The sequence below is a fragment of the Ochotona curzoniae genome, unplaced genomic scaffold, assembly GCF_017591425.1.
Source record: "Ochotona curzoniae isolate NIBS_2020 unplaced genomic scaffold, NIBS_Ocur_1.0 contig_2210, whole genome shotgun sequence".
Taxonomy (NCBI): domain Eukaryota; kingdom Metazoa; phylum Chordata; class Mammalia; order Lagomorpha; family Ochotonidae; genus Ochotona; species Ochotona curzoniae.
Window position 1 is genome coordinate 36,581,044 of NW_024465369.1, and position 18,221 is coordinate 36,599,264.

At 54.9% G+C, this 18,221-nt stretch overlaps 3 protein-coding genes across 4 annotated transcripts; all 3 read left to right on the forward strand.

Moving 5' to 3' along the window:
* The first annotated feature begins 2,032 nt into the window (after positions 1-2,032).
* Positions 2,033-4,719, forward strand: HOXD10 (homeobox D10). The gene is made up of 2 exons (XM_040972103.1): positions 2,033-2,866; positions 4,221-4,719. The coding sequence occupies exons 1-2, from the start codon at positions 2,122-2,124 to the stop codon at positions 4,496-4,498; spliced, it is 1,023 nt and encodes a 340-aa protein (XP_040828037.1). The 5' UTR covers positions 2,033-2,121; the 3' UTR covers positions 4,499-4,719.
* Positions 4,720-8,029: 3,310 nt separating this feature from the next.
* On the forward strand, positions 8,030-9,542 carry HOXD9 (homeobox D9). The gene is made up of 2 exons (XM_040972106.1): positions 8,030-8,897; positions 9,239-9,542. The coding sequence occupies exons 1-2, from the start codon at positions 8,138-8,140 to the stop codon at positions 9,478-9,480; spliced, it is 1,002 nt and encodes a 333-aa protein (XP_040828040.1). The 5' UTR covers positions 8,030-8,137; the 3' UTR covers positions 9,481-9,542.
* A 5,982-nt stretch (positions 9,543-15,524) lies between these two features.
* Positions 15,525-16,764, forward strand: HOXD8 (homeobox D8). 2 transcript variants are annotated; one of them, XM_040972107.1, is made up of 2 exons: positions 15,525-16,080; positions 16,469-16,764. In XM_040972107.1, the coding sequence occupies exons 1-2, from the start codon at positions 15,525-15,527 to the stop codon at positions 16,762-16,764; spliced, it is 852 nt and encodes a 283-aa protein (XP_040828041.1). The 2 variants fall into 2 exon arrangements, with proteins under 2 accessions (XP_040828041.1, XP_040828042.1); XM_040972108.1 differs by having other exon boundaries at positions 16,472-16,764.
* Positions 16,765-18,221: the final 1,457 nt, after the last annotated feature.

Genomic DNA, 18,221 nt, shown 5'->3' on the forward strand with positions numbered 1-18,221 from the left:
CCAGGCCAGCGGCACTTCCTTCTGGGGAGGGGGCACAAAGGCTTTGCTGTAAAAGGATTTTGTTTTTGAATGAGTGGATCAGCTACTGGTTTCCCCTCGGAATACTGGGGCGGGAACCCAATTTGGCCACAAGTTCAGTCTCTGGGCCTGAAACCCAAGGCCAGTTGGAGAGTTGTGAAAAGAGAACTGAAACGCTTTTCCGGAAAGAGAGCTGGTTCACGGTCAGTTTCCCGGGGCCGTGTTCCTTTCTTTACCTGTAGGGAAAGGGAATCTGGAAGACTGGAAACCGGCTCCAGCACCCTGGCTGGGCCCCTCACCCCAGCGAGCCTTTGGAAATCAAGGTTAAAGCTCCCGCTGCTGCCCTGAGGCCGAGGCTTCCGCGGGCAGCTCACCCGCCTGCAACCAGAGAAGGAGGGAGGAAGTTGTTGAAGTTTCTCATAAAACTCTGAGTTTCCATGGTGGTGATGGTGGTGGTGGTTCCTTAATGAGCTGGACCACAACCCCAGACCATATCCTCTTTATAGAACTTTCCCTCATCAAAGGAAACAGGGGGCTGAGATCCCACCACCTCCCTCCCCCGCCCCCTTCGCCAACAAACCCTTGTCAAATCATTTTAGCCAATGTCTAAAACTATAAAACTCCTAAGTTCTGACAAAAGCATAGCTTTTAATATTTGACGATTTGTGTTAAAACAAAAACTGACCTTCTTGGTTAGTAGTGAAGGGGAAAAATCAATAGTATAATTTTCAATAATTCATAAAGCGAACGCCATTATGCTAAATCTTAACTATTAATCTTATCCTTTACAAAGTCTCAATTGATTTGCTAATAAAATATCTTTCCGTGTGTGGCAACAGCGGGTATAACTCTTTAAAAACCTTCAGAAGCAAGAAAATTACCAAGTAGCCCAAGAATGTAGATGAGAATTTTATTGATCGCCCTGATTCTTCTTAATATGTATTAATAAATTCCACAACCTTTTGTACCTTGCACTTGTCAGAAACCAATGCTTTCACAAAATCCATAAAAGGAAAACATTTTTCTTTGCAAAAGAACCAAATGACACCTTTGCATTTCTTTCGCTCCTGCTCGGTCTAGTTTTCCAAAACTTCTGAGTCTGAGAGTCAGTTTTTCCGTCAAAAAATTTGTTTCCTTTCACTCTTCTGTCCTCTTTGCTCCCTATTATCAGAATGAGCAGGGAAGGAAACTCCTGGTTTCGTTCTCCCGCTGAGAGCCCTAGAGACGCTTTAGTGGGTAGGGAACTGGCGTGGAGGGCTTCTCTCCCGAAGGCTCACAGCTCCCAGCGGCGGCCGGGCGCGCCGAGGTCAGGGTGTGGCTCCTGCGGGAAGCCAGGGCTGCCGGGGCGCCGAGGGGGTCGGAGCCGCGGCGGAAAGCGAAGGGGCAGACCCCGCCGGGGCTGGACACCTCCTCTGGGCTCCAGAGCCGGCCAGCAGCTTAGGTTCTCGGCCCTTTCCGCCTCGGCTCCCCGGGACAACCGTGGCCGCCTCTTTGCGCCAGAGATCTTTCCTTTGACTCCTCCGGGTGGAGTTGTCTCGGGGCCCCCGTGAATCCTACTCACCTTCCCTTTTCTTCCTGGGACTAAAATAACAGCCTGTTCCCCCACCCCCTGCCCAGGACCTGGCCCTCTGGGGCGCGTTCTGCCTGGATGTGGGTAAAGGGACTGCTGCTTATGCTGGCGCCACAGGGCTGCGGCTTCTCTCCCCGCACGAGTACTTCCCGGAGGCCCCTCGATTCAAGCCTTTCTTTCCGGTGGCGGGACCCGGGTTACCGGGACGGGGCAGGCAAGTGTGGGGCTGGCGGGCCGAGGGATCCCCGGGGAGGCGGGCGGGCCGGCGGCGGAGAGCTCCTGGCCCGCTGCCTGCAGCGCGCATTATCGCGGGCGCATAGTAGATGTCGCTGTTGTCCACGCTTACGCGGCTGGCCGGCCGGGCTCTGGAGCACGTGACCTGCAAGGAGGCTGCGGCTCAAGGCCATTTTCAAATCTCATTGGCTTGGTTGTCATGTGGTCGGCAGAGGCATCCACAATTACACGGGGAATGTTTTCCTAGAGATGTCAGCCTACAAAGGACACAATCTCTCTTCTTCAAATTCCTCCCCAAAATGTCCTTTCCCAACAGCTCTCCTGCTGCTAATACTTTTTTAGTAGATTCCTTGATCAGTGCCTGCAGGAGTGACAGTTTTTATTCGAGCAGCGCCAGCATGTACATGCCACCACCTAGCGCAGACATGGGGACCTATGGAATGCAAACCTGTGGACTGCTCCCGTCTCTGGCCAAAAGAGAAGTGAACCACCAAAATATGGGTATGAATGTGCATCCTTATATACCTCAAGTAGACAGTTGGACAGACCCGAACAGATCTTGCCGAATAGAGCAACCTGTTACACAGCAAGTACCCACTTGCTCCTTCACTACCAACATTAAAGAAGAATCCAATTGCTGCATGTATTCTGATAAACGCAACAAACTCATTTCTGCCGAGGTCCCTTCGTACCAGAGGCTGGTCCCCGAGTCTTGTCCCGTTGAGAACCCTGAGGTTCCTGTCCCTGGATATTTTAGACTGAGTCAGACCTACGCCACCGGGAAAACCCAAGAGTACAATAACAGCCCCGAAGGCAGCTCCACTGTCATGCTCCAGCTCAACCCTCGTGGCGCGGCCAAGCCGCAGCTCTCCGCCGCCCAGCTGCAGATGGAAAAGAAGATGAACGAGCCCGCCAGCGGCCAGGAGCCCACCAAAGTCTCCCAGGTGGAGAGCCCGGAGGCCAAAGGCGGCCTTCCCGAAGAGAGGAGCTGCCTGGGAGAGGTCTCCGTATCCAGCCCAGAAGTGCAGGAGAAGGAAAGCAAAGGTCGGTATAAGCAGAGTTGCCACCCCAGCGGGGGCGCGCAGCCCGGGAGCCAGCCGAGAGGGAGCGCCCGCCCGGGGGTGCCCAGCGCCGAGCCCTGGCAGCCGAGGCGGGCGCCTGACTTGGCAGGTACTATTCCTGTCGGCTTTTAGAAGGGGTGCAATCTCAGCCTGGAATCGTCCCGTTTCTCTCCCCGCTGTCCTGGCTCTCCGCGCCAGTCCTGGCCCCACGCTGATGGCGCCCGGACAGAGGAAAGGCTGGCTGGGTTTATTTTTCCTGAGCTGGACCTGAAACACAACAAAAGAGCAAAGGGGATCTGCGGCTCATAAACACGGCCCCAGAGCCTCCTTTCTGCCTCTTAGTTTTGCATTCTTAGTTTTGCCTTGTGTCCAGTGATCATTTTAAGGTGGTCCAAGGCACAGCGTTCGTGTTCAAGTGTATGCACCCCGCATCCTGCGAGCTTAGGGGCGGCGAAGGGTCAGGGATGGCTGGGCCGGTTGGTGCTTGGGTCGGGGAAGGCGGCTTCCTGCCTTTTCGGGGGTAGGTAACCTTGGCTTTGTCTGGGGAAATTGCCGCAGGCTTTGCAATCCATCTGCAGAGAGGGCAGAGGCGGGAGGGAGAAGAATGGGACCGCATTGCCCACTCTGCAGGACCAGTCTTAGGGCCGGGCTAGGGCAAAGAGTCAGGGCTCCAGTTCTTGAAAAGGAACCCTGAACCTTTTCCCCACTGCCCAGAGGTGGGCCTCGGTAGGGGCTATATATGTCTGAAGGAATGCTTTTATGTGGGCACAAGAAGGCAGAATTCCACACAGTCTTTGGGGAGGAGGAGATACAACAATGCCCAGACAGAGCGGAGAAGGTGTTCTTGCTTCTCGGTTACCTTTTGAAATAGAATGGGTATCTATAAGGCTGACTGTTTGGGGCCCCTTGCTGCCCAGAAAAACGGGGGAAGCTGCAGCAGACTTGGTGGGATGGAGGCAGCCGTGGGATTGGTAGCTGTGTTCAGGCTGTGGCTTCTTCCACTCCGGCCCTATCATGGACTAACTGCTTAACATGGTACTAAGGAGAACTGGAAAGTTTGCTATTATATTATAATTTTATGTAAGTTAGAAAGTTGAGACACACACACACACGAAAGATCTGATGCGATGTCATGTCATCTGATCATGTCATTTAGGTCTAATCCAGCATCAATTTCAAATCCCTTCTAGGGTCCACACAGTGCAGGTAACTTGGGACATCAGCATTTACCAAAGCAGCCCCGCTGTCAAGCAGGGTCATGGCCAAGGGTACATTTGAACAGACAGCAGAAAAAAAAATCTTCATTTTTTTTCTTCTTCTCCCTTTGATTTTGTTAGAGGAAATCAAGTCTGATACTCCAACCAGCAATTGGCTCACTGCAAAGAGTGGCAGAAAGAAGAGATGCCCTTACACTAAGCACCAAACGCTGGAATTAGAAAAAGAGTTCTTGTTCAATATGTACCTCACCCGCGAGCGCCGCCTAGAGATCAGTAAGAGCGTTAACCTCACCGACAGGCAGGTCAAGATTTGGTTTCAAAACCGCCGAATGAAACTCAAGAAGATGAGCCGAGAGAACCGGATCCGAGAACTGACCGCCAACCTCACCTTTTCTTAGGTCCCAGGCCGCCCGGAGGCCAGGATCCGGGAGGGGGTACCGCGTTCCAGGGCCCAGTGCTGGAGGACTGGGAAGGCGGAAACAAAACCTTCATTCCTCTTTGTTTTCTTGTTCGGTTTGGTTTGATTTTCCTGCTAGAATGTGACTTTGGGGTCATTCTGTTCGTGCTGCAAGTGATCTGTAATCCCTATATGAGTATATATATATATTAAAAAAAACTTAGCACGTGTAATTTATTATTATTTTTTTTCATCGTAATGCAGGGTAACTATTACTGCGCATTTTCATTTGGGTCTTAACTTATTGGAACCGTAGAGTGTCCATCTATCCATCCATTCATTCTTCCACCCATCTATCCAGCAATGTGACTTATTCATGTTTTTCCTAACACAAAAATCTCTGTGTGTGGTTAGCCCATGAACTCATGGCATTTTTAATACATCCAGTACTTTTAAAATTACATATATATATTTAAAAATTTTAAGAAAACCCACAAGCTTTGGGGGGGAGGGGGACCCAAAAAAGCACATTACAATGTATCTTTTCACAAATAAACTTAGCAGTTGTCCTTGGTGAGATGAAATATTGCCAATTTACGCCTTGTAGCCTTTCCCTTGTGCATCTGTGGTTTGGTAGAAGTACAACAGCAACCTGTCCTTTCTGTGCATGTTCTGGTCGCATGTATAATGCAATAAACTCTGGAAATGAGTTCGCTCCCTCTGCTTTCTGATGTGGAAATGTTGTGGTGCAAATAAATGTCTCTGGTGAGATTTTCTTCTGAGGACACTGCCTGTGTGGAACAGGCAGGCGGGGCGTGATAGGGAGCAGAGGAAGGGAGCTGCAAGAGAAAAGCTGGAGGAGGCCTAGGGTGCTGGGATTTGGCAGTGATGGGGAGAACAGAGTGATAATCCCGCCTGGGTGTACAGCTTTCATAATTGGGGGGGAAAAAAGGGAGGGTATCCTGTCTCTTCTCCCAGCCCGAAAGAGTAGATAGTATTATGAATTGCACCCTCAGTGGGCGCGAGCTTCTTTGCAGCCTGCAGTCTGGTAAGTAAGGCTGTGCCCCCAAGCTGCTTTCTCCTCTCAGCTCCCCCATGTGTGTTTTCTTCTCCTTGGTTTTGGTGATGTTATTTTTTCATGCTTTCAGTGGGATTTTGGTGACTTCTGGCTGGCGAGCCATCGTCGTCAGGGGCTAGGTTGAAGCTAGTCTTGCCCACCTGGAAACTGCCGGGGCCTTCATTCCGGGAGCAAGGACAAAGCAGCAGCTTAGGATGGCATCGGATCCAATTCTGGCCCCCTTTTCCTCCTCCCCACCCCTATTCCCAGCACAGGAGAGCCCCGGCCCCAGAGAAGCAGAGGATGGGTGAGTCTTTCTACCGCGCTTTGCCTTTTTCCTTGCGGAAAGGTTTTACGCTCAGTCGTTAGCTTTTGGGGGTCCACATGACATTTCTTGAAGAAATGGAAAGATTCCCCCCAGTCAATCCTGCCTCCATCTAATTCCAAAATCTGATTGAAACCCTGGAGGCAAGAAAATACAGAAAGGGTAGCTGAAGGAGAATTTGCAAGGAAACAAGACTTCCCCCTGGAGGGCAACGCTCCATCCCTTACAAGCTAGAGCTTGGGGGATGGCTGTCAGCTCTGGTTGGCTTCTGAAAACTCACCACCAGACGACCCACCCTAGTCCTGCCAGAGGGAAGGGAGGGGAGGCCTGGGCAGGAAGACCTGACAGTGAATTCGTTGCCCCAGCTCGGGCCTGGATTCAGAGGGGCTCCAGCAGCCGCGTCCTCGAGTTGTGTCCACACAACAGATCCTGTCACTTCCACCCTGTCCCTTTTTTTCCCCTCTTTTCTCCTAGGAACAAGCCCACACGGGTGCTCTGAGAGTCTTCAAGGACTCTCAATATTTATTCAGGATTGTAAACTTCACCCCGAAAAACCAAGATCTTCCCAAATCCTCCTATAGAACCTTCTGAGGATGTCATTTTCTGGAGATGGGGGTCGGAAGAGAGTCAGAGAGATCCGCTTCAGTGCTAGGTGAGGCAACCCTGGAGAAGATTCACCCCAGACTTGGGCTGATTGGGTCAAAGAATCAGGGTCGTTTGAATCTGGCCGTTTCTGCCAGCTTCGCAGGGAGCGCCATTAGTTGTTGATAGGGGACTCATGGCTCAGAGGCAAAGGCTGCCCCTCTGGAAGAAAATCAGAAAGCCACTGGCAAAGGCAATCAATCAGGCCCTAAGTAGCCATTTACCCCATTCCTTTCCGGGGCTGGAGGTGGGCTGGGAGCCCTCCACGGATGCGCTGGGCAACTTGTGGAGCCAGGACCACGGCCTCCGCCCGCAGTAACTGCTTTTGTCTCGGCTTCCAGCCGGGCTTCCAAGGCTTTGTACCATGGATTTGGGAGTGACCATGGACATTTCTCTCAGATTCAAGGCTGCTCGGCTTTCACCTCAAGGAGGCAGGAGGAAAAAAATTGGGAGGGGAGTGACCCAAGGGCCCGGGCCATTCGGTAGGATTTTTCAGCTCTCCGGAGGCCTCGAGCGCCAAGAAACTCTGCGGCCCTGGGAGACGCGGTCGGCCTCCCTCCTCGTGGAGGCCGGGCCGGGGCGGCGGGTGGGAGCGGGCCCGCACTGGCGTTTGGGTTCTGCCCTGTGGCCTGGTCTCTTCCAGGGTCTTCCCGGCAACCCCCAGAGAAGAAGAGGCACCCTGGCTGCCGCGCAGACTCATCCGTCCGCCAGCTCTTCCTTAGGGGATGCCAGAAGCCCCCGCAGGGGCCGCCGCAGCGCCAGGCTGAACCCGGCCCTGGAGCTCGCCCCTCGGGCCGCGCGGCGTGTGTCTAGGCTCACGTCGGGGTGTGTGGCTGCGCGGGCGTGTGTGAGTGTGGCAGGGGGAGGGGGCCCTCGGAGCTGCTCCATCCGTCCGTTTTATTAGGGACACATTAATCTATAATCAAATACACCTCATAAAATTTTTATTGAAAGGCATAATATCATTACAGAGGTCTTCCACCTGTTTTAAACAACACGACAAGCTGTGAGTGTGTGTGGGTGGGTGGATGGGTGGGTATGTGTCGGCAGGGGGTGGGTTGGGGTAGGGAGAGAGGTGAGGGGAGAACGACTCCCCTTGGGCGCCAGGGGGCCGCCCTTCAAGGCCCGTTCTCCTGCGGGCGGCGGCGGCACCCAGCTCGGCGCTGGCCGGACGCCCGGTGCGCCCTGGACGCGCGGTTCGAGGCCCAGGAAGCTTGGGCAACCGACGCCAGGGTCGGGACTGCAGGACCAGAGCCTCAAGAGGAGGCGAACAAATAGTCCCCAGCGCCTCCTCTGGCCGCCGTGGAGCCCGTGGTCCCAGCCACCGCAGGGCGGGCCGGGCTGGGCCGGGTCAGGCCGAGCCCGGAGCACGGTCCTTGGGCCTGCGGACTCTAATTGCGGCGCTTATGTTGATGATGATTTAAAAAAAAAAAAATCACAGCAGCCCCCAGTTTAGCGGACTGATTTACTCCCGGTATTGGTAAATATGATCACGTGGGCCGCGCGACCAATGGTGGAGGCTGCAGCCTGCGAACTAGTCGGCGGCTCCGGCGCCGGCGGGGAGCGGCTCGGCGGCGGGCAGTGTAACCTTGGGTGGGAGCGCGCGGCGCCTCAAAATGTCCTCCAGTGGCACCCTCAGCAACTACTACGTGGACTCGCTCATAGGCCATGAGGGCGACGAGGTGTTCGCGGCGCGCTTCGGGCCGCCGGGGCCAGGCACGCAGGGCCGGCCTGCAGGTGTGGCCGACAGCCCGGCCGCCGCCGCCGCCGAGTTCGCCTCGTGTAGTTTTGCCCCCAAATCGGCCGTGTTCTCCGCCTCGTGGTCCGCGGTGCCCGCCCAGCCCCCGGCGGCGGCGGCGATGAGCGGCCTCTACCACCCGTACGTTCCCCCGCCACCCCTGGCCGCCGCCGCCTCCGAGCCCGGCCGCTACGTGCGCTCCTGGATGGAGCCGCTGCCGGGCTTCCCGGGAGGCGCGGGCGGAGGCGGCGGTGGCGGAGGCGGCGGCGGCCCTGGTCCCGGCCCCGGCGGCCCAGGCAACGGGCGCCACTACGGGATTAAGCCTGAAACCGGAGCGGCCCCGGCCCCGGCGGCCGCTGCCGCCGCTGCCTCCACCACCTCCTCCACTTCCTCGTCCTCCTCCTCTTCCAAACGGACTGAGTGTTCCGCGGCCCGGGAGTCCCAGGGGAGCGGCGGCCCCGAGTTCTCGTGCAACACGTTCCTGCGGGATAAGGCGGCAGCAGCGGCGGGGGGAACCGGGCCCGGGGTGGGCGGCTCGGCGGAGGAGTCCTCGGCTTGCAGCGACCACCCGAGCCCGGGCTGCCCGCTGAAGGAGGAGGAGAAGCAGCCGCAGCCGCCGCAGCAGCAACTTGACCCAAGTAAGTGCAAAAGAAATTGCCCCCTGATTTATTGCTGGAACCTGTAAGGCTCGAATGTGCAAAACTGATAGTTTTACTAACCTATAAAAACGTCTAGACGCCTACCCAAGCCTAGGCGAGCAACACGCATCCATAAAAAAGCTTGCCATAACCACCTACCCTGGGCGCGCGGCTGGTACGGTAAACAGAACGCGGGCATTAGGTTTTTTATGATAATTCCCCCCAAGTTGTGAAAAGCGGCCATCCTTGGTGAAATTAATTTAACGACTTCTCTTCCCCACCACCACCCTGTCGCCTCTCCTTGCCTCTCCCCGCCACCTCCGACCCCCATCTCTTCGTAGACAACCCCGCAGCGAACTGGATCCACGCTCGCTCCACCCGGAAAAAGCGCTGTCCCTACACCAAATACCAGACACTAGAGCTGGAGAAGGAATTCCTTTTCAACATGTACCTCACCCGGGACCGGCGCTACGAGGTGGCCAGGATTCTGAACCTCACCGAGAGACAGGTTAAAATCTGGTTCCAGAACCGTAGGATGAAAATGAAAAAGATGAGCAAGGAGAAGTGTCCCAAAGGAGACTGAGCCGGCCGGCTGTGGGCCGCTTGGGAGCGCTTCGAGGAAGCGGGGCTGTGTTCCTTTGTGGGTGCTTGAATTCCAGCAACCCTCCCGGCAACTCAAACGTTCTGTTCAGTTTTGTTTTAGGTAGAGGTGACTGTGTGGTTGGTCTCTGTGAGATATTTCGGGGGACTCGATTTGCTCGCTTCTGTGTTGACCCCAGTGAGGTCTCTCCCTGCCTCCCTCCCCAGCTCCGCTGGTTCCTTAGGAAATGCTGTGTTTTGTGAGTGCACGCCGGTCTGAGGAGCCATCTCCTGTGTACATTCTCTTCCCCCACCCCCATGTTTCTGAAAAAAAGAAAAAAAAATGCTGTAGTATAGCCCTGAATGTCTGCACACTGCCCACCCGGGGTGCTGATGGTGCCCCAGTTCCGTGGAGGAGGTAGGCACAGGGAGACAGCGCCCACGCCGTCCCCGCTGCTCCCCCGAGGCAGGAAAAGTGCAGCCGGGTTGCGCACCCGTGGCAAAACCCCCGCTTTCCTCAGGGACCCCGAGGGCCCTTGACGGAGACCTCCAGTGAGGCCTAGAGTGGCACCCAGGGCCTCGGGTGGGCTGGGGTGGAGGGCGCTTGGTTCTCACCCGAGAGGCAGCTCAAGCTCCCGGAGGGAGGGCTCGGTTTGCGTGGGTGGCGGGTGGTGACCCTACCGGCTCCTGCCCCAGGACCAGTTGTAAATGTTACCGCTTCCTACCAATAAATGCTGATCTGATCAAACGGAGCCCATGCACTGGCCCTGAACCTTGTGTGCCTTCTTTCTCTGTCTCTGCAAAGTGTCACCCCCCGCAAGACTTCTCTCCAATGCCCTGGAGGGAGACCCCCTGAGGGAGACCCTGCCCAGACCCTGCCCTAAAGCAGGGGTCTCCCCGTAGTGCCTGTGTGCTGCTCCTTGTGGGGGTCCTGTGGGTCGTGTGGGCCTGGGGAGCAGCCCCTGGGGTGGCAGGCTGAGGCTGATTCTAACACCACTCTGTGCCCCATAACCAGCGTCACCCTGGCCTCAGCACTCAGCCGAGCCCCCGCAGTGTGGGGCAGACACCCTCTGCTTGTGGTTTCACCTGGTGACTCCCTAGCCGCCAACCCCATCTCCAGGCAAGGGGGAACTGGGCAACTCTGCATTCTGGGGCAACTCCCCCAGGTCGGAGGGGCTGGCTGGCTCCCGGAGGTCCAGGCCTGGGAGCTTCCGCCCCTCCCCGCCTGGGGCCCCCAAGTGACCCTAACAGAGCAAAAACGGGTCAAGTCGCTCCTCCCTGGCCACCCCCATCCAGCAGCTTCCCCACCCCACCGGACTTCTGCATATGTTTAGCCCCCAGCTCTGCCGTGGCAGGCCGCACTCTGGGGCTCAAATGAAGGTCATTGTAAGTGAGGGTGCGGCTGGCGCAGCGGGAGCAGGCCCTAGAGGCAGTGGCGCCAGGCGGCCTAGGTTGGGCGGAAGGTGGGGGCTGTAGCAGAGATCTTGGGGATCCTGATGAACTGGGGGGTGGGGAAAAAGCCGAAGGGGGCTGAGAGGGAAAGCCAAGGCTCAGACCCGGCAGAAGGTGCTGTGGACCCCCCACCCCTGCAGCCAAGCCGGTACCTAGGGCTCTTTGAAAACAGGAAGAGCCAAGGTGCCATAAAGCCATCGAGCCGGCCAGACGTCTGGAGGTAATGAGTTTACTGCAGGCCAGGCGCTTCGCTTTGAAACCATCTCATTTTGATGTTTGTGTTTGTGAGAGAGAAGGAAAAATGCAGACAAAACTGGGTCTTAAAATCTGGACAATAAAATATCAGCAAGACTGCGTAGGATCAAGGAGGCGCAGGGTGGAAGGAGCCCCTGGGTGAGGTGTGAGCACCTTGGAAACAAGGAGAGGAAGGGCCGGGGCTGGGGACGCGGATGGCTCTAAAACCCGCCAGGTATTGAAAGTAGCCTAGGAAAAAATACTGGCTCCTCTTAATATCTTCCTGCGGCCAGTCTAGCTCGTTCTTGAAAATGTCAGCCTTGCTGTCAACCCGCGGGGATGAAGATCCGTGATTTGGGGTCATTGGTTCTGGCGAGAGTCTCCCAAAAGGGTAGTCGTTGGGACAAAAATGCAAGTTACTCAGTGACTTTGTCACAAAAAATATCTAGTCTTTCCACTCCAAACTCAACGGCAAAATATTTGGCTGAAAATTACATCGATTCATTTTTAAGGAATGCAGTTGTTACACCTGAACTGGCAGAAAGTAATTTTGAAAATGAGAAAAAAGATTAAGCTCATAGGATACATCTAAACCAATTATTTAAAAAATCAAGTGAAATGCTTACTCAATTCAGTTGAGTTTGACTTTTGATACAAAATTTTAAGAGCTTACTTGTTTTTCATAGAAAGTCAAGCTCAAGCTAAACAGGGACTTTCCAGAGAGCCATTCAGAGATGGAGAAAAAGCTGCTTATTTCACTTCGATCCACCCTCAAATTGTCCAGCTAAATGGTCCAAAGTATTAAAATTACAAAGCTAATAAAGCACATCTTCGTGATTTAATGTGAGTAATAACAGCTTTAAAAAAGAAAAAAAAAGCCATGTTTGACTTCAATTTTTTTTTTTCTGGTTGTCAAAGAGCCAGGCTCTTCTGGGGAAAAAAAAGAAAAAGAAAACAGTCTCTGCGAAGCTGATGTTTAAAAACTTATGATTTTTGTTAAATCTAGCCTGTCCCATAATTGCACTTAAAAGGCACAGCTGGGTGATTACAGAATAAGACTCTACTGGTGTCTGGCAAAAAAAGGGCGGAATGCTTCGGAAAAGACACTGCTGGAAGCTCTTGGGAACACAAATAAGAATATCCTCGGCATTCAGGAGCCTGTTTGCTGCACTTGACTTGTTGACAATCAAAGAGATGAAGCATTATTAGTGTCAGCGGCCCAAGCCTCAGTCAAACTAAATAGCAAGACTAGAATTGGTTTGACACGGAAAGGCGAAGTTAAACTCCGTGGGCTCGAGTTGGCATTTGACCACTAGAGAGCGCTATTGCTCCACTGTCTGATCTTGTAAAGCTAGCGTTGGGGCGGCGGAAGGTTTTCATTAAAAATATTTACAATCTTATTTTTTAATCCCAAATTAGGGTAAATGTAACCAAAAATAAACAAATGCCACTATTAAATTTTCCAGTCGTGTGTATTGGGCATAAAATTCTGATCCAGTTAGGGTTTCAGAAAAAATTGGATGATAGCACAGCTGAAACTATAAAACGTTATAGAAAATTAATAGTTCTATCTAAACTGAAAGGTGTAAAAGTAGGACTTTTATTCACGAAGTTAGGTGTTCTCTTTTTTTAGATAAATACTTTAAACAGAGTACTTAAATAAAGAAGCTACTTTGTCCCAAGAGGAAATGCTGGTTTTGTGGTGTTGTCCGAATTAGGCCTGGATGTGCAGATAAGAATTTTAAGATATTGGTGTCTCACCCCAGCCCTAGGAACCTTGCACTTCTAGAAGGAGCGTGATGTCCTGGGGGATCTGGGCTCCCTCCCAATTATTTCTCATTTCATTCCCAAATCTACTCATTTGCCAAGGCTCCCAGCAGGCGCACAACCAAGGAGCTGGGAAGGCACAGGGCGAGCTCAAGGCTTTGTTGGAAAGCAGTCATCGTTTTCACTTGGGCTTTTTTTTTGTGTGCAAAGTTGAAGCAGGAATCTTTAACTGTCACCATCAGTTCGTTCCCTTCAAGATTTAAAAGGAGATTCACCTGGCAGCAACCGACAGGAAAACAAAAACCAAAGCGACAACAAGACGGGAACTTGACAATTCAGCAGCCCGTGTTTTTCTCCCTCGGGCTTCACTAACAATCCCGTTACCGGCACCATTTGCAGCCGTTCCCTGTCCAGATGGCTGCGACACACACCTTCCTACCATGCTACTCCTTCCTTGGCTTCTAGACCTAGTTTTTCTTCACGTGTAAAACAAAACAAAAACAAAGCCATCCTCAGCGCGGCCGGGCCCAGCTCGGCAGGCCTCGCGCGCCCGCGGCCCACGGGGGTCTCCAGGGGTGCCCGAAGGCGCTCGTCCGCCGCGGCCGCACGTTCTCCAAGGAGGGTCGCCTTGGCCAGCGCTGCAGCTGCGCGTCCCGAGCACCCTCGGCAGGCCCGGGGTGTGCCTTTCAGGTCCCTGTACCCAAGGCCGGAGGCCTGGCACGCCTCAGGACCCCAGATTATCTCCAAGGAAAAAACAGGGGGGTGGTCTCCGCGCCTTTCCCCGCCCCAACAAGGCCCCACCAAAAAGACCGGGCGACTGAGCAGACACACACACACACACACACACACGCAGCAACACAGACCCATTGTATTTATTGGATTTGCTAAAACGGGAGACGAGGGAAAACTGTGTGAGGATCCGGCCGGGCAGCTGAGGAGAGAGTGGCCCCAGTCACCCAGCCGCCCTTGGCCGAGGCGCTCGGGCGGCTTCTTTCCACGCCGGGCCTTCTCTGCCACTTCGGGAGATGTGGTAACTCGAGGCTGAGGCCCCGCGCCCGCTCTCTCGGGCGGTCGGTCGGCTGCAGGACCGGTTCGCAGGAGATGGGGCCGGCCTCCGCCGCCTGGAACCGGCGCGATCCTGAACGCCGGCCCCCAGGCTCCACGAGGGCCCCCCGCGCTCCACCCCGGGCCACGGCCTGCCCAGGTCCGCCCGGAGACCCGGGAGCCGCGCGTCCCTGCCCGGGGAAACGCCACCCGCCCAGTCCGCCGCCGCGTCCCCCTTCTTGTTTACTCCCTGGGCGATGCTAATAGCCCCCTTGCCACATTCTCCAGCCTCCCCCCCGCCCCCGTGCCTGCTTCTGACGTCTATCAAGGGTGAAATGATGGAAACTATATTCATGGGCATGATTCTCATTAAATATCAATTAACCTGGGAGCCTCAGCCAGGCATGCAGTGCGTCAAGGGTAAAACGCACAGCTCATTTCCACAAGGTCCGCTCGGCTGGAAAGGGACGGCTTTGATAAGCCCAGGATTTGGCGGGGGGGGTGGAGGGGTGGTCCACACCGGCGGCCTTTTCTTCTACCCACTTAGCTGACAGCTACCTCCCGACAAACGCACGGTGCGGGCCGCCCGCAGAGCCCTGTCCGCCCCCCGGCTTCCGTGCGTGGCGAAAGCCACGGCCAAACCCTGCGCCCGGGCTGTCCCAGCGCGCGCGCGTGTGCGTGTGTGTCCTGGGCACGGCCTCCCCGCCCGCCCCGCTCCCCCAAGTCTAAGGTTCTGCCGCGCCCCTCGCCGCCGGCGGCCCGGGCCCGGCCGTCCTCCCGGGGCCCTTGGCAGTGCGGCTTTATGGGCCCCCTTTAAGGCCGGCGGAGGCATCTCGGCGCGGCGTGCGCCGTCCCGTCGGGCGCGGCGGCGGATCCCTCCGCGCGGTTATCTCGGCCCGTGTCGCGGGAGCCGCGCTCGGCGCGGTGGCGGGGTGCGCATCATGCCGGGCCGGCGGGCGGGGGCGGCGGGGGGGCGCGGCGGGCCCGGGCAGCCGGCCGCGCGTCCGCTCTTGTTCCTGTGTTCCCTGCAGAGCGGGGGTCTGTGAGCCCGGCGTGTCCCCGTGGGCCGGGCGCACGTTCTGGCTTTCTTGTGTGTTTTGTTTTGTTGTTGTTGTTGTTTCCCCCCCCCGCCCCCCGGTCCCGGTGCGCTCAGGGCCTCCCGGTGCCTGAGAGGAAACAGTGGAGGCCGCTGGGGCAGGTCACCCGGGGCGTCGGCGATTATATTGCGGCCGAGCCGGCGCGCGCCGGGAGAGGCCGGGCGGTGGCGCGCGGGGGCTGGGCGAGGCCCCGCGACCCGCCAGGGAGGCGGGCGCCAGAGCTGGGCATGAACGCCCTGTAGTGGGGCGCCCCGCGGCTGCCGGGCCTTCAGAGGCGACGCGCGCGGGCGGGCGGCAGCGACGTGGCCGAGCGGCCCCCTCCGCGGCACGGACAGCCGCCCCAGAGGCCCCCGCGGCAGTGCGGGCCCGGGCCGAGCCGCGCGCCGGTGCCTGCCCCCCGCGCCCCGATCGCGGGGCGGCCCTCTGTCGGGCTTCCCCCCCGGCCGCCGCCCGGATGAATTCGTACTTCGTGAACCCGCTGTACTCCAAGTACAAGGCGGCGGCGGCGGCTGCGGCGGCCGCGGCGGCGGGCGAGGCCATCAATCCCACTTACTACGACTGTCACTTCGCGCCCGAGGTCGGCGGCCGCCACGCCGCCGCCGCCCTGCAGCTCTATGGCAACAGCGCCGTGGGCTTCCCGCACGCGCCCCCGCAGGCGCACCCGCACCCGTCCCCGCCGCGCGCCGGGCCTGCGGGCTGCGGCCCCGGCCACGGCCAGGACTTCTTCCAGCCCGGCGGGGGCAGCCCGGCCGCTGCCTACCAGGCCGCCCCCCCGCAGCCTCCGCCTCCGCCGCCTCCCCCCTGCGGCGGGATTGCCTGTCACGGGGAGCCCGCGAAGTTTTACGGATACGATAACTTACAGAGACAGCCGATTTTTACGACCCAGCAAGAGGCCGAGCTGGTACAATATCCTGACTGTAAATCGTCCAGTGGTAATATTGGCGAGGACCCAGACCACTTAAATCAGAGCTCGTCTCCTTCTCAAATGTTTCCCTGGATGAGACCACAAGGTTGGGATACATTTTTTTTTTTTTTAAGCTGGGAGAGAGAAATTTGCTTTCATCTCACGTTCTAGCTTTAAAACTCCCCTTTCCTCTCCCTCTCCCCCTCCTTTTCCTTCTTGGGTAGCCACAGTGGCTCTTATTCATAAAGTAATACAGGCATTTTTTTCTGTAAGTAGAAACCATGTAAAGATGATGGGAACACGAATCGTGAAGACCTTCGCCCTTCCCCTTGGTGTGTGTGTGTGTGTGTGTGTGTGTGTATGTATCCGAGCGAAAGAGCGCCGGGTGTCTCACCCCTCAGCCCTGTGTCAGAAACCTCCACGCAACGTCCAGAGCACTTGCAAAAAAAAAAAAAAAGTTAATTCCCGCCTCCCCCTTTTTTTGTTTTAATCAGCAGCTCCTGGTAGAAGAAGAGGAAGACAAACCTACAGCCGGTTCCAAACCTTGGAGCTGGAGAAGGAATTCCTTTTTAACCCTTATCTGACCAGGAAAAGAAGAATTGAGGTTTCCCACGCCCTGGCCCTCACCGAGAGGCAGGTGAAAATCTGGTTCCAGAATCGGAGGATGAAATGGAAAAAGGAGAACAACAAGGACAAATTTCCCATTTCCCGACAGGAGGCGAAGGATGGGGAACCTAAAAAGGAAGCTCGGGAGCTGGAGGAAGACAGAGCTGAAGGCCCAACAAATTAACTTCTACCTTTAAAGTTTTATCGCAGATTGTTAAAACTAATGGCCAACATATGCTGGTGGAGCCCACCTATTTTCTTTGTTGGAAAGGACCTGACCTGTGTTTCAAGCTACCTTCACGTCTCTGCTCTTGAGATGACTGCGCTCTGAAAGGGATGTGGGTGTTTAGGTTTCTAGTATGCGTCGAAGCAGTCCTTGAGCTGTCCTATGAAAGAGTAATTTGATACTGACCTTGTAGCTATATTTTTTGTAATGATAGTTTTTAATGTCTGAGCTGGTGATTTTCCTCAACAACGTAAACTTCCTAATGATTAGCACTAAATAATTGAATATAAATTGCTTTATTAATCAAGTGCACTTGAGCATTTTAAAATCTTTATGGTGAGTAAGTTAAGTATAATTTCTTTAAAAAATTATGCCTGCAGAATATTTACTTTATATTATTTGATTAATACTTATTATTTATGGTTTCTCTCTGCTTTTATAATGAACGGTTCAGTGCCTTTTGTTTACTTGTAAGAGTATTTTTTGTTTTGTTTTTGTTTGGTTTTTTTGGACTGTTTTGTAAATGCAATCTCTCGGGGAAAAGCCTGGGCCCGATATTTGAAAAGCACATGGTAGCTGGAGCGTGTGGGCAGCTCTGCAGCTGCTCTAAACTTTGGGAAAAGGTCGGGCCAGCAACAGAAAGTTTCAGGACAACGTCAAAGTTGCTATGTAATCTTTTTTTTTTTTTTTTCTATCATCCATGCGAATTATGGCAAATAAATCATTTTAAATGAGTGAATACTTGAAAAACCAATTGTAACATTTTCACTCATTAACTGCACTCTGGCAAGCCCACTGAACGGAGTGCCTCTCCTCTCTCAGCTCGCTTCCCTTTCCAACCGCGCATGTATCCGCCTGGAGTCTGTGCGTCTCTGGCAGCCACTGCTGTGATTCTGTTTAGGAGTAGGTGCCATATTTATTTGTATTCCTTCGCTGGTCTGCACGCTCTTTGTTACCCAACTTGCTGTGTGCCTGTCTCAGATGTTGGCTGGGACATCCTCTGCTGTTCCTCAGGAAAATGATGGTCTCTCTTACCTGAAAACCCAAGCCCTGAACGCCAACACCGACAACCTCTAGCGTAAACAACCGCTCTCATACCAAGCTAGTTCCTTAATAAAGAAATGAATGTCTTTCTAGAAGCTGTGTTGTCGAGTGAGCGACGCTGTAAATGTTGCTTTTCCCCCAGTCAGGAACAATGGGCTGAGCTAGCTCTTGCTGGAGGCATTATTTTGATAAGGGATGGGATTAGGGTAATACTGCCCATTGCTCTGTGTGTGTGTGTGTGTGTGTGTGTGTGTGTGTGTGTGTGTGTGTGTGATGCTGTCGGGAGGGGGTGGCTGTCATTCCGGAGAGGGCTGGATAGGCTGCCGTGGCTTCATCTTGCTCTAAATAATCCTGCTAAGATACTGTGAAAG

Excerpts from the sequence above, each read along its gene's own strand:
- HOXD9 (XM_040972106.1), top strand. The coding sequence starts at position 8,138 with ATGTCCTCCAGTGGCACCCTCAGCAACTACTACGTGGACTCGCTCATA. Across the intron at positions 8,898-9,238 it reads GCAGCAGCAACTTGACCCAA|ACAACCCCGCAGCGAACTGG; the intron begins GTAAGTGCAAAA and ends ATCTCTTCGTAG.
- HOXD8 (XM_040972107.1), top strand. The coding sequence starts at position 15,525 with ATGAATTCGTACTTCGTGAACCCGCTGTACTCCAAGTACAAGGCGGCG. Across the intron at positions 16,081-16,468 it reads TCCCTGGATGAGACCACAAG|CAGCTCCTGGTAGAAGAAGA; the intron begins GTTGGGATACAT and ends TGTTTTAATCAG.
- HOXD10 (XM_040972103.1), top strand. The coding sequence starts at position 2,122 with ATGTCCTTTCCCAACAGCTCTCCTGCTGCTAATACTTTTTTAGTAGAT. Across the intron at positions 2,867-4,220 it reads GCAGGAGAAGGAAAGCAAAG|AGGAAATCAAGTCTGATACT; the intron begins GTCGGTATAAGC and ends TGATTTTGTTAG.